Consider the following 15304-nt stretch of genomic DNA (forward strand, 5'->3'; position numbering starts at 1 on the left):
TGCGTTCTTGTCCTTCAGTCAGAAAATTAGGAAGAAATGGTTTTCGCGCACACGCTTACATAGGCCAACTACGCGCCTAAAGGTCGGGGCTCAAGCACCATTGCCAGTCATAATTTTGACGGTATTATACAAAGGCTTCAACTAGGTCGTCGGAGAAGGAATTCCCCAAAAGCGTTTACTGCAATGTCTCGTTCCCTTCATCTCAGGGAACCGAGGTTACATGTGTGACCGGAGATGTTTTGTCACATCGCATCACTCCACTCACTTGCAAAATAGACACTGTGTTAAACTGGGTTTTACATCGCTTTACATCGCAGATATGATTCTATTCTTACACAGTTTGTGATCACAAAACCCATCTGAGAGTTACACTAAGTGACTCTCCAGATGTTTACCAAATAGGGATGCAAGAGTGGGACGCACAGCAACAGGGGAGTTTTGTACAGCGGTCTTCTATTTCATTGGCTCAGGCTTGAATTCCATGGAGCCTCTTCCTGTTAGTTCTCCAGGATAATCTAGATTTTAAAATGAACAGATAAAGTTGAGCAAAACCCTTTTCCCACTCTCAACTGTCTTTATGAATAAAAAGGGGAAAAATCCCGAAAATAAGATAAAAATTGCAAATAGTATGTTACTATTATATGTTATTATACTTGTTATAGTAGAAATAACATCTACCCAGACAACAAGAATGAACGACAGATGCAGTTTTAGTATTTTCTGTACTTATTTAAAATGAGAGGTGCGTTAACAATAATTGATATAAGAAAAAAGAGAAAGGGGATATATTTTAATATTACAGAAACATTTTTGTATCTACATTGTATATTTGTAACTACAGTATCAGTCCCTGATATAAAACTGTAGATACAGGGTCATTCATCCACTCATCACACCCTCACCATATCTGGATCGTGGTCCTTCAGGGAGGTTCAGAGGGTCCATAACATTTTCTGCATAAATCCAAAATAGATAATTTTCTTCAGGCAGTAAGGTTGCCTCTGCTTAAATTTTACATGGGTTTGGCAAATGGTAAGCCATTACTGGAGGTAAACAGGGGTGGATCATCAAAGGGGTTCACTTAGTTTCCATCCAGCAAATACATATTTTCCAGTAGACCTTTAATGTTTTTTGATTAACTAAGTTGTAATCCCTTTAAAAATGCTGTTGGCAAAAAAACTGATGCGTGAATTTTCTTGTGCAATTTTGATATTTTATATTAAAATTGTGCTCCAACTCAGCAGTGATTGAGATTGTATAATCACAGCTTTCAAGCGCTTTAACCTCCAATATGCTGACACCCTTTTCCAAATTCTTAAAAAAACAAAAAAACAAAAAACAAATCATCACACTAAAGGTGGTTCCCTATCTATCACTCACTCGACGTTGTGTTGATGTACTGACACTAGGGGTCACTCTTGGGAGCCCGAGACACCTCTGGTCTTTGAGAAAAGATTAATGAAAATTGGCAAGTGGTATTTGCATGCCGCTCCCCCAGACATACGGGTATAAAAGGAGCTGGCGTGCAACCACTCATTCAGATTTTCTCTTCGGAGCCGAACGGTCGATGTTTACTAAGCTGACTGTTCATTCACCTCTGCTGGATCTGATGGCGCATTTCAGCGGCTTCTCCCTCCTCTGCATTGGTGCACTGCAGAGAACGCCCCTGGGCACTTCAGCAGAAAAAAGAGAGTATATTTTCCTGAAAGAGTATATTTCTGTAAAAGAGCGGCACATACGGAATGTCTTTTTAAAGATGCCTTTACATTTGTGTGTTATTCCTGGTTGCGGTCGTTACCTCTCAACTTCAGACGGTCACAATTGCTGTCTTTCGTGTCTGGGCGCGACCCACACGGAGACAGCGTTGTGGATGGTTCATGTTCTCACTGTGAGAACATGACCATGGCAACGTTGCAGTCGCGGCTTGCACCTTTTACTGCCCGGTCCCAATTTCTCAGTTCCCCCACCCTCACTAGCCTCGATGGCGGGGCGGCCAGGGGCTATACGGCGATTCCCCCGGTGGATAAGGTGCTCGCGGTGCACCTATGCCCGCAGAGCACGACCACCTGGCGCAGACGCCCAAAGCTCCCGTCCAAGCCCTGTAGGTTCACGTCATCCCTGATGGCCAAAGCCTACAGTGCTGCTGGACAAGCCGCCTCTGCCCTGCACGCCTTGGCTCTCCTGCAGGTCCACCAAGCCAAGGTGCTAAAAGAACTACACAAGGGTAGATCCGCCCCAGATCTGATGCAGGAACTGTGCTTGGCGACCGACCTCGCTCTCCGGGTGACGAAGGTCACTCCGCGGTCTCTCAGGTGGACGATGTCCACATTAGTGGTCCAGGAGCGCCACCTTTGGCTCAACCTGGTCGAGATGGGTGAGGCCGACAAGACACAGTTCCTTGCTGCCCCTATCTCCCAGGCTGGGCTATTCAGCAACACCGTCAAGGACTTTGTCCAGCAGTTCTCGACGATGAAGCAGCAGACAGAGGCTCTCCGGCATATCCTGCCCCGTTGCGGCTCAAGATCCCGCACCCTGTCTGCTTGTCGCCAAGGGCGTCCCCCTGCAGTGACAGCACCGGCTCCGCCACAGCCCGCACCTTCAGCCCGGCCCCGGCGTGGAGCCCACTGCAGGAAGCAGACGCCACCCATCTCACGGCCGGCCGCCAAGAACCCGCGAAGGGCTTCAAAGCGCCCCTGAGACGGGCGACCCAGGGTCAACGAAACCCACTGCATTGGAGCTGGCAGTAAGACCACTCCATCCCCTGGTGGAGGGCCGGGTGAAGAATCTTTTGTTGCCTTTTCATTTGATTTCGCCGCATGTCCAAGTGGCTGTGGTACCCAACAGTTCAGCAAAAGAGCGGTTTCCTCCTTCCCTGGGTCACATACCCGGTGTGCACGGTCATCATCATGACCACCGTCCACCTTTTTACCCTTGCAGGATTGGTGCTCCAGCGGTGGTCTCCCCGCCCCTGCACGCCCAGTTGTGGCACACATCCGCCCCTGATGTGACAGTTTCCACGGGTTGCGAGGACAGGCCTCTTCCTCCCCCGTCCCAGGCTTTTCTGGGGGTGGTCACAAGGAGCCAGGTAAGTGCTTCGATGTCCCTAGACTCAGCACGGCCACGACATGGTGTGGCACCACAAGATCTGCCCACCGCGAGGCCCCACCCTCCGGTACGTCCGAGGAGGTTGTCCCTTTTGTCCCCCTCGTATGGAACTTGGATGTGTGGCTTGTGCTTTCCAATCCGTCGCGATGGCTGGTCTGGACCGTCCGACTCGGCTACGCAATTCAGTTCGCCAGGCGTCCGACCAGGTTCAGCAGTATCCACTTCACCTTGGTGAAGGACGAAAACGGAAGGGTGCGATAGAACCTGTCCCTCCGGCCGAGATGAAGAAGGGGTTTTACAGCCCCTACTTCATCGTACTGAAAAAAGGCGGAGTGTTGCAGCCAATCTTGGACCTGCGATTACTGAACCCTGTAGCTTTACACAGACTCCCGTACAAGATGCTAATGCAAAAACACATTCTGGTGAGTGTCCAGCATCAAGATTGGTTCGCGGCGGTAGACCTGAAGGACGCGTACTTTCGCATCTCGATTCGACCTCAACACAGACCCTTCCTCCGGTTTGCATTCGAGGGTCGGGTGTATCAGTATAAGGTCCTCCCCTTCGGTCTGTCCTTGTCCCTTTGCGTCTTCATGAAGGTCGCAGAGGCAGCTCTTGCCCTGTTAAGGGAGGTGGGCATTCACATTCTCAACAATCTCAATGATTGTCTAATCCTAGCTCACTCTCGGGACATGTTGTGTGCACACAGGGACTTGGTGCTCTCGCACCTCAGCCGATTAGGGCTTCGAGTCAACTGGGAAAAGAGCAAGCTCCTCCCGGTTCAGAGCATCTCTTTTCTCGGTTTGGAGTTGGACTGGCTCATTGACGCCATAGCTATGGCATATCATGGCCAGGACGTGCCGCCCCCAGTAGGGCTATGAGCCCATTCTATCAGGGGTGTAGCGGCCTCCTGGGCCCTGGCCAGGGGTGCCTCGCTAACAGACATTTGCAGAGCAGTGTGTTGGGCAACACCCAACACCTTTGCCAGGTTCTACAACCTCTGGGTGGAACCGGTTTCATCCCAGGTAGTGGCACGCAATACAAGCAGATAAGCCCGGGATAGCCGGCTGGGTGTATCGCTTGCACATTGCACCTTTCACCTCCTCTGAGCTGAAGACGTGCGCCATTAATTCCCAGTAGTGTTCACAAACTATGTTCCCTGGTTGACTTCCTCCGAGCCCTGTGGCAGTCGAGTTTTTGGAGAGACTTGCTGCCGGCCCAGTACACGTGCTAACTAACAGCCCTGTTCTGGGGTAGGTGCTCCGCATGTGACAGTTCCCTGTAAGGTAACCCCATGCGATGTATATCTTCTGCTAATTCATTTCCCTGTTGGCAATCTACGTCTTCCTTGGGCAGAGCCCCCTCTGCCATAGTCTCCATGTTTGTAGTAACTCCTCCCCCGTTAGGTAGAATCTACCATGAGACTTCTCCGCATGACATACTTCCGACATAGTTCAGCAAGACCATGTGACGTATTTTCCTCTTAAATATCCCCCCCCCTCTCTCTGGGCGAGGTGTGGTCTCCGCAGTGTCCTCCCCTTGGGAGGGACACCCCCCGACTAGACTTGGTCGGCCCAGTCGGATATTCCCCCTTTTTTTAGGGAGTGGGAAAAAAAAGAAGGGGAAAAGAGGCCACGACTGGACTAGCCTGTGTCTATCTTTTGGGTAGTCGACTTGTCCCCAAAGGGCTGTTCGACACTCATAACTATGTTGGGGGAGGTTACGTGTCGGCCTTGAGCATTGGCTATGAGGCACACAGTTGTCTGCCCATCACACACCGCCAGTTCACGTAACACAGTTCAGCCAGTTGCGGCGTTTTGTATAGGGACCCCTAGTGTCACTACATCGACACAACGTTGAGTGAGTGACAGACAGGGAATGTCATGGTTACTTGCGTAACCTCCGTTCCCTGATGGAGGGAATGAGATGTTGTGTCCCTCCTGCCACAACGCTGAACTACCCGCTGAAATGGCCGGACCTTGTCTCGGCTCCTCAGCATAAAATCTGAATGAGTGGTTGCACGCCAGCTCCTTTTATACCCGTATGTCCGAGGGAGTGGCATGCAAATACCACTCACCAATTTTCATTGGCCTTTTATCAAAGACCAAAGGTGTCTCGGTCTCCCAAGAGTGACCTCTAGTGTCACTACATCGACACAACATCTCGTTCCCTCCATCAGGGAACGGAGGTTATGCAAGTAACCATGACGTTACATGTGCTTGATAATGCAGGGTAGTGAAGCACTTCTTAACACACCAGTCCTGTCACATTCTGCTAACTGGTTTCCTTTTGGGCCAGTGCTTTTGGGTATTTTCTTAGGTTACATATTTGTGGTCCTAATACATAAGATGCATTTAAATAAGAGGAAAAAATGCTCAAGTTTTCCGGACAGGCCCACAAGTCTAACGGGGGAAATGTTCTTAGAAAAAAAACGTAAACTTTTGCAGCCAGAAAAGATCTAAATTTCAGTGATCATAAGCGTTCCTCTTGCATTAGCATTTTGAAACTACATTCTCCAAAGTGGCATAATTGCAGATTCATCTGTGATGAATTAATTAAATTAAAGGAAAAGTTCACCCAAGAATGAAAATCATGTTTTTTTTTTTTACTCACTCTCATGTCGTTGCATACTCTTACACTGTTATTTTTTTCTATTGAACACAAAAGGATAAAAAGTTCACAAAACTCACTTCTGTCATATAATAGCTTTGTGTGAGCAACAGACTGTAATTTGCATCATTATTCACTGATATTCCTTCCCTCCACTGCAGTCCTCAAATTCATCCTACATTCCACATATTTAAACTGGCACGACGCATTGGATAAAGACACTTTAGAATCAATTGCAACTGGCATCAACAACGTCAAACCTGGCGCGATGTGTAAATACACTGCTTTTAAATCCGAATGCGGCATGAATGAGATTTCAGAGCTTTGGCAGACTTTTGGTCTGTTCCTAACGCAAAGCTTTTATATGACTTCTGAAGACTTGAAATATATCACACAAAATGTATGGACTAAAAGTATTGTGCTTTTATAGGTTTTTTTTATTTTATTTTTTTACCTGAAATCCCATGTTCACTATGAATTGTCCACTTATAGAAAATAGCTGCATAAAGAAATACTCTTATGTTCTATGGAAAAAAAAAAACAACAGCAAACAGTTTTTGGAACAACATGAGAGAGAATAAATAATAACAGAATTTTCATTTTTGGGTGAACTATTTCTTTAAATGTACTGCACTTTATTATTAAGTGATTGTCAAAAAGCTTGAATGTATTCCACTTTAAAGAAGCTGCTAACCTTGAGGAATGTATACTATAAAGATGGGAGGATCTGTCCCTCCTACTCACTTTAGTGCCAGAAAACAACATCTGGTAATGTACCCTTGGCAGTGCCTCTAGGGAATCTCTGTGTGTGCGTGAGTGTGTGTGTGTGAGTGAATGAGAGAGAGAGAGAGAGAGAGAGAGAGAGAGAGAGAGAGAGAGAGAGAGAGGGGGGGGGGCATTCCCTCAAGCATGAAGCCTCAACCTCCTTCCACCACAATGTTTCATTACCGTCTTCTTAGCTCATGCATGATTTAGCCAGTGCTCTGACTGATCCTGCTAACAGGAGGTTGAAAGCTTCTCTCTCTGTCTCACTTTTGTTCCTTCTATACTTGTAATGCTCTCCATCCTCCTAACACACACACATACACACACACACACACACACACACACACACACACACATACACAGGCTGCCTTATTTTTTATCTCTCCGTATTGCATCAGCCTTTAGCTCTTCCGCTTCTATGGGTTGAACAGAATGCAGCTGGGCTCTCTAGGGAGTCAATATACCCCCGGGCAGCTTCAAACTTTTGAGTTAGACTTTTATAGATCTGTTCATCCATGAAATATTCTATCATGTATTGAGTCTCGTTTGGTGATAGCCTACACTATGTGTGTAACCTACATCAGCCTCGACATGCGTAAGGGAACAGACTATAGGGAGACTGAGAGTTGCGGTAAGTACAGGAGAGAAGTACCCATGACATATCTAGAGTTTTTCTGGGACAACGTCTGATGCCACTATAACAGCGTGTGTGTGCTTGTATTAGCTGATGGAGCTCATGCACCAGTAGGACAGTTTGTGGATGTGTTTACATGACTGAAGTTCCATTTCTTAGTTGGGATATGAGCTGACAGACACATCAAACTGTAGTCTCAATCTTCTCAATGATCTCAACAGCTGATTTGGATGGTGACAGTAAAGTGCACTCATCCTGATCCCAGAGGCTACAAGGGCTGGAGTCACCATCGGTACTCAGCTCCTCATCTTCCTCTTCCTCCTCGTCTTCATCCACACAGGAGTCCTCATCATATGATTCCATGTAGTGCAGACCCAACGCATTGATTCCAGAATCTTCTGAGCTGGAGGGAGAGGAGCAATGGTCCATTTTAGGGCCTGATATCTCGCTCAGTTGGACGTGTTTTACAGTGAGGCCCACATGGCATGTGTGCTTGTTGGTATGCTGGGGTGCAGGTTGAGGTGCTGGCGATTGGTGTAGGTGTGTAGGGTTTGCTGTTGGTGGAGGCGGTCTTTGTACGTAACACATTTTACCATTGATACGTTTGACCATGTAATCATCCACAAAGAGGTCAGAGATGACACAGAACTTGAGCAACTCTGAACAGGGTGGAGCCCGAAACTTGGGAGCTGTCCTGAGGAAGCGCTTGGTCATGGAGATTGACAGGTTCATGGTGTGGGTATGATCTGAGGGGGCAACAGGAATTGATGTGCTGGGAAGCTGGCAAACGCTGGTCATGGGTTGGTAGACGTATTTACCTGCAAAGAGGTAGTGGAGATAGAGAGAGAAGATGAACATTGTGACGAGGAGGAGGGCGTAAATTGATCCCTCTAATTCTTCTTTTTAAATATTTTTCATTTTTAATTCTTAATCAGCCTACAGTACATGTTTGATAAGTCTTCGAACTGGAAGAACTTGGTGGAATTGCACATACAGACCTGATACTAGCCACCAGCCATAATTACACTGAAGATGGAGCGGTAATCAACACATAAATTCAGAACTGATTGCATTATTGCGGTTAAGTTTAGTTCACTATCTGTCACTCACTCAAAGTTGTGTCGATGTAGTGACACTAGGGGTCACTTTTGGGAGCCCGAAACACCTCTGGTCTTTGAAAAAAGGCCAATGAAAATTGGCGAGTGGTATTTGCATACCACTCCCCCGAACATACGGGTATAAAAGGAGCTGGTATGCAACCACTCATTCAGATTTTCTCTTTGGAGCCGAACGGTCAATGCTCACTGAGCTGAATTCCCACGGCTGTTCATTCACCTCTGTTGGATCTGATGGTGCATTTAAGCGGCTTCTCCCCCCTCTGCACTGGTGCACTGCAGAGAATGCCCCTGGGCGCTTCGGCAGAAATAAAAGAGTATATTCTAAAAAAGAGCATATTCTCTAAAAGAGCAGCACACACGGAACGTCTTTTTAAAGACGTGTCTTTTTAAACATGACTTTCCGTTTGTGTGTTATTCCTGGTTGCAGTCATTATCTCTCGCCTTCTGACGGTCACGATTGCTGTCTTCCATGTCTGGGCACAACCCATGCAGAGACAGCATTCGTGGATGGATCATGTACTCATTGCGAGAACATGACCATGGCAACATTGCAGTCGCAGCTTGCCTTCGTAAGAAAGCATGCCACCCCAGCGGCTCCCCGCCTTGGTCCTTCTACCTACGGGTATGAGGCCAGCACGGCTAGCACTGGGGGTATTTTGGGGACTCCAATGGGACCACCTCTGCCTGGTATTCCACCACGGACCTCCCATTCCCCAGCACGCTCGTCTGCCCCGATTGGGCTTCCGGATGAGTCCGCCGGCTCATCTCACAGCGAGTTCGACCTCTTGTTCAGAGCCCACGAAGGTGATGAGCTCTCGAGTCGGGGAGGAGAATGTTTTGTAGCATTTTCATTTAATTTCGCCGCATGCCCAAGTAGCTGCGGTACCCAAGAGTTCAGCAAAAGAGTGGTTTCCTTGTTTCCTGGGTGACATACCAGGTGCGCACGGCCGTCATCACGACCACCGTCCACCATTCCATTTTGGTAGGTTTGGCGCTCCTGCGGCGGTCTCCCTGCCCCTGCGTGCCCAGCTGTGGCACAAATCTGCCCCCGATGTGATGGTCTCCATGGGTCACGAGGACAGGCCTCTTCCTCCCCCATCCCAGGCTGTTCCGGGGGTGGTCACAAGGAGCCAGGCAAGTGCTTTGATGTCCCTGAACTCAGCACGGCCACGACACAGTGTGGCACCTCAGGCTCATACCCGCCGCGAGGCCCTACCTGCTGGTACGTCCGACGAGATTTTCCCCTTGGTCCCCCTTGCCCGGAGTTTGGACGCGTGGTGGTAGACCTGAAGGACGTGTACTTCCACATCTCGATTCTACCTCAACACAGACCCGTCCTGTGGTTTACATTCGAGGGTTGGGCGTATTAGTACAAGGTCCTCCCCTTCGGCTTGTCCTTGTCCCCTCACGTCTTCACGAAGGTCGCAGAGGCAGCCCTTGCCCTGTTAAGGGAAGTGGGCATTCGCATCCTCAACTATCTCAAAGATTGGCTAATCCTAGCTTACTCTCGGGATGTGTTGTGTGCACACAGGGACCTGGTGCTCTCGCACCTCAGCCAACTAGGACTTCGGGCCAACTGGGGAAAGAGCAAGCTCCTCCCGGTTCAGAGCATCACTTTTCTCGGCTTGGAGTTGGACTCAGTCTCGATGATGGCACGCCTCATGAAAGAGTGCGCACAGTCGGTGCTGACCTGTTTGAAGGTGTTCAGACAGAAGACAGCGGTTCCACTGAAACTGTTTCAGAGGCTCCTGGGGCATATGGCATCCATTCCGTTCGGGTTGATGCATATGAGACCGTTTCAGCACTGGCTCCAGGCTCGAGTTCCGAGATGGGCATGGTAATTTATAATTAATAATTTAATTAATAATAATAATTTAATTTATAATTTTTCTTTATTTATCACATTATACATTTGCACATATACAGTGAAATTCTTCTTTTTTTCACATATCCCAGCTAGGCTGGGGTCAGAGTGCAGGGTCAGCCATGATACGGCACCCCTGGAGCAGATAGGGTCAAGGGCCTTGCTCAATGGCCCAACAGTGGCATCTTGGCGGTGCTGGGGCTTGAACCCCCGACCTTCTGATCAGTAACCCAGAGCCTTAACCGCTGAGCTACCACTGCCCTGGTGCCGTGGGACACATCACGTGGTCTGTCACCGCCTCTTCAGCCCTTGGACCGACCTCACATTGCTACGGGCAGGCGTTCCCGTAGAGCAGGTCTCCAGGTGCGTCATGGTTACGACAGATGCCTCCTAAATGGGCCGGGGCACTGTATGCAATGGGCATGCAGCCGCCGGCTCCTGGACGGGCCCGCGGCTGCATTGGCACATCAACTGCCTCGAGTTGTTGGCAATTCTGCTCATCCTGTGGAGGTTTCGGCCATTGATCCAGGCAAGCATGTGTTAGTTCGGACAGACAACACGGCATACATCAACCATCGAGGTGGTTTACGCTCCCGTTGTATGTCACAACTTGCCTGCCGTCTCCTCCTCTGGAATCAGCAGCACCTCAAGTCACTGCAAGCCACTCACATCCCGGGCAAACTCAACACTGCAGCAGACGCGCTGTCATGACAGGTTACCCTCAGGGGAGAGTAGAGACTTCACCCTCAGGTGGTCCAGCTGATTTGGAGTTGATTCGGGCAGGCACAAGTAGACCTGTTCACTTCCCAAGAATCCTCCAACTGCCCGCTCTGGTATGTGCTGGCACACAGCTGGCCCTCTGGACTACGCAAATATGTGTTTCCCCCAGTGAGCCTACTTGCACAGACCCTGTGCAAGGTCAGGGAGGATGAGGAGCAGGTCGTCTTGGTAGCACCCTTCTGGCCCACCCAGACGTGGTTCTCAGACCTCATGCTCCTCGTGACAGCCCCCCCCCCCGACGAATTCCCCTGAGGAAGGACCTTCTTTCTCAGGGGTGGGGCACCATCTGGCACCCATGACCAGACCTCAGGAATCTCCATGTCTGGCCCCTGAATGGGACGCAGAAGACTTAAGTGGCCTACCACCCGCTGTAGACACAATCACTCAGGCTAGGGCCCCCTCTACAAGGCGCCTGTATGCCTTGAAGTGGCGTCTGTTCACTAAGTGGTGTTCTTCCCGACGCGAAGACCCCCAGAGATGCGCAGTCGGATCAGTGTTTCCATCCTGCAGGAGAGGTTGAAAGGGCAGCTGTTCCCCTCCACCTTGAAGGTGTATGTAGCCGCTATAGTGGCACACCACAACACAGTGGACGGTAAGTTCTTAGGGAAGCATGACCTGATCATCAGGTTCCTGAGAGGCGCCAGGAGGTTGAATCCCTTTAGACTGCGCCTCATTCCCTCATGGGAACTCTCTGTAGTTCTTCAGGGTCTTAAGGCACTCTCTTTGAAGACTGCCCTCCTGACTGCGCTCACTTCTATCAAGAGGATAGGAGACCTGCAAGCGTTCTCTGTCAGCTAAACATGCCTGGAGTTCGGTCCGGGCTACTCTCACATGATCCTGAGACCCCGACCGGGCTATGTGCCCAAGGTTCCCACGACCCCTTTTAGGGATCAGGTGGTGAACCTGCAAGCGCTGCCCCAGGAGGAGGCAGATCCAGCCCTGACGTTGCTGTGTCTGGTGCGTGCATTACGCATCTATTTGGATCGCACGCAGAGCTTTAGAGTCTCTGAGCAGCTCTTTGTCTGCTTTGGTGGACAGTGGAAAGAAGCGCTTTCTCCAAGCAGAGGATCGCCCACTGGCTCATTGACGCCATAGCAATGGCATATCACGCTCAGGACGTGCTGCCCCTGGCAGGGCTACGAGTCCATTCTACCAGGAGTGTGGTGGCCTCCTGGGCTTGACCAGTGGTGCCTCTCTAACAGACATTTGCAGAGCAGCGGGCTGGGCAACACCCAACACGTTTGCGAGGTTCTACAATCTCCAGGTGGAACCGGTTTCGTCCCGTGTAGTGGCAGGCACAAGCAGGTAAGTCCGGGACAGCTGGCTGGGTATATCGCTTGAGCATAGAGCCTTTCACCTCCCCTGAGCTGAAGACATGTGCTGTTGACTCCCAGTAGTGTTCACAAACTGTGTACCCTGGATGACTTCCTCCGAGCCCTGTGGCAGACGAGTTTGAAGAGAAACTCGCTGCCGGCTCATTACAGGTGCTAACTAAGCCCTGTACTGGGGTAGGTGCTCTGCATGTGTTGGTTCCCCATAGGTAACCCCATGCGAAGTATATCTTCCGCTAATTCATTTCCCTGTTGGTAAACTGCGTCTTCTTTGGGCAGAGGCCCCTCTGCCCCAGTCACCATGTTTGTAGAGTTCCTCCCCACTCAGGTAGGACCTACCATGGGACTTCTCCACATGACATACTTCCGACAAAGCTCGGCAAGACCATGTGACATATTTCCACTCAAAAGGACCTGGTGGCCCCAGTTGGTTAACAAATTTCACTCTTTTTTTGGGGAGAGAAAAAAAAGAGAGGATAAGAGGCCACGACTGGGCTAGCCTGTCTCTATCTTTTGGGCAGTCGACTTGTCCCCGAAAAGGCCGTTCGACACTCATAACAGCGTTGGGGGAGGTTACGTGTTGGCCTGGTGTGCTGGCTACGAGGCACACAGTGGTCTGCCCGTCACACACCGCCAGTTCACGTAACACAGTTCAGCCAGTTGTGGCATTTCGTATAGGGACCCTAGTGTCACTACATCGACACAACGTTGAGTGAGTGACAGATAGGGAACATCCTGGTTACTTGCGTAACCTCCGTTCTCTGATGGAGGTAACGAGACGTTGTGTCCCTCCTGCCACAACGCTGGACTACCCGCTGAAATGGCCGGGACCTTGTCTTGGCTCCTCAGCACAAAACCTGAATGAGTGGTTGCATACCAGCTCCTTTTATACCCATATGTTCGGGGGAGTGGTATGCAAATACAACTCGCCAATTTTCATTGGCCTTTTTTCAAAGTCCAGAGGTGTTTGGGGCTCCCAAGAGTGACCACTAGTGTCACTACATCGACACAACGTCTCGTTCCCTCCATCAGGGAACGGAGGTTACGCAAGTAACAGGACGTTTCGTGAATTGCTTTTGAACTCTGCTTAAAAAATGTACATGAACGCGCTTTTGCGACAACTTTTGCGACTTTTTTTGTGATGTAGATTCACAAATATAACTGTTGTGATCTGTTACCACACATTGATACCATTTGTAATGCCAAAATAGCCAGAGTAAGGACATTTTAAGTGCCTTTTTTACTTCACACAGAAACAGACAAGTAGAGAGTAAAACACACAAAAAAAATCATATCAATTCTTATATTTTATATTTAGTAAATATATTTAATTAAAGATGAAGCAATATGTCGAGCTGGACGTGTCGCTTTAAACAAACAGAGGAATTTTTATAGCGTCCTAGAGACACAGTATTTACTGTTTTTGAGAAAATTAACATACCACTAGCTTACTTATAGTGAACTCTGCATATTAAGATGGGACAGGAAAAAGTGTTTTAACACTGACAAAATTACACACTTCAGCTATACTGCAGACGGCATTCCAGGCCGCGTCATCAGAGCGTGCGCGAACCAACTGGCTGGTGTTTTTACGGACATTTTCAACCTTTCCCTCTCCTTGTCTGTGGTCCCCACATGCTTTAAAATGTCCACCATTGTGCCTGTACCAAAGTAATCCAAAATCACTTGCTTAAATGACTGGCATCCTGTTGCTCTGACTCCCACCATCATCAATTGCTTTGAGAGACTAATCAGAGATTACATCTGCTCTGTGCTGCCTCCCTCACTGGACCTATTGCAGTTTGCTTACCGCAACGACCGTTCCACTGATGATGCCATTGCATCTACACTACACACTGCTCTCTCCCACCTGGAAAGAAGGAACACTTATGTGAGAATGCTGTTTGTAGACTACAGCTCAGCATTCAACACCATAATGCCCTCCAAGCTTGATGTGAACACACAGCTCCAATGCCATCATTAAGTTTGCTGATGATACAACAGTGGTAGGTCTGATCACTGACAATGACGAAACAGCCTACAGAGAGGAGGTGCACACTCTGACACGCTGGTGTCAGGAGCACAGCCTCTCCCTCAATGTCAGCAAGACAAAAGAGCTTGTGGTGGACTTCAGGAGAAAAGACAGAGAACACAGTCCCATCACCATCAATGGAGCACCAGTGGAGAGAGTCAGCAGCTTCAAGTTCCTTGGTGTCCACATCACTGAGGAACTCACATGGTCCATCCACACTGAGGTCATTGTGAAGAAGGCTCATCAGCGCCTCTTCTTCCTGAGAAGGCTGAGGAAGTTTGGAATGAACCGCCACATCCTCACACGGTTCTACACCAGCACTGAAGAGAGCATCCTGACTGGCTGCATCACTGCCTGGTATGGCAATAGCACCGCCCACAACCGCAAAGCCCTGCAGAGGGTGGTGCGAACTGCCAGACACATCATCGGAGGTGAGCTTCCCTCCCTCCAGGACATCTATACCAGGCGGTGTGTGAAAAAATCTCGGAGGATCATCAGAGACTCCAGCCACCCGAGCCATGGGCTGCTCTCACTGCTACCATCAGGCAGGCGGTATCGCAGCATCAGGACCCACACCAGCCGACTTCATGACAGCTTCTTCCCCCAAGCAATCAGACTTCTGAGCTCTTGATCTCTCACGATCAATATACATCAGCACTGCACTTTATTAATCTTATTATCTCACACTGGACTGCATTAATTATATTCTCACTTAACAACACACTGGCAACTATCAGCCGACAGCCTGAATGTCAATACAGTACAATACAACCTACTGTATATTTTATATATACTATATATACTATTTTTATTGTATAATGTGTATTCTATATTGTGTGTATTGTATACTGTACATTGTATATTATTATTGTGTTGTGTAATTATGTGTATATTAGATATGTAAATTGTGTTGTGTAAATCTGATTTTTATTGTAAATTGGTATATGTCTCATCACTGTCATGACTGCTATGTTGCTTGGAACTGCACCCAAGACTTTCACCCACTATTGCACTTGTGTATATGGTTGTGTGACAATAAAAGTGATTTGATTTGATTTGATACAGTAC

General features: G+C 48.8%; 1 protein-coding gene across 1 annotated transcript in view; it reads right to left on the reverse strand.

The window, feature by feature from the left end:
• Positions 1-7294: 7294 nt before the first annotated feature.
• Positions 7295-15304, reverse strand: part of LOC127444961 (UPF0524 protein C3orf70 homolog A-like) — a 68991-nt gene continuing 60981 nt past the window's right edge. Inside the window, exon 2 of the mRNA XM_051704651.1 lies at positions 7295-7929. Within this exon, the coding sequence (XP_051560611.1) occupies positions 7295-7929 (635 nt within the window). The remainder of the gene's footprint in view (positions 7930-15304) is intronic.

The sequence above is a fragment of the Myxocyprinus asiaticus genome, chromosome 8 (assembly GCF_019703515.2).
Source record: "Myxocyprinus asiaticus isolate MX2 ecotype Aquarium Trade chromosome 8, UBuf_Myxa_2, whole genome shotgun sequence".
In the NCBI taxonomy this organism is placed as follows: domain Eukaryota; kingdom Metazoa; phylum Chordata; class Actinopteri; order Cypriniformes; family Catostomidae; genus Myxocyprinus; species Myxocyprinus asiaticus.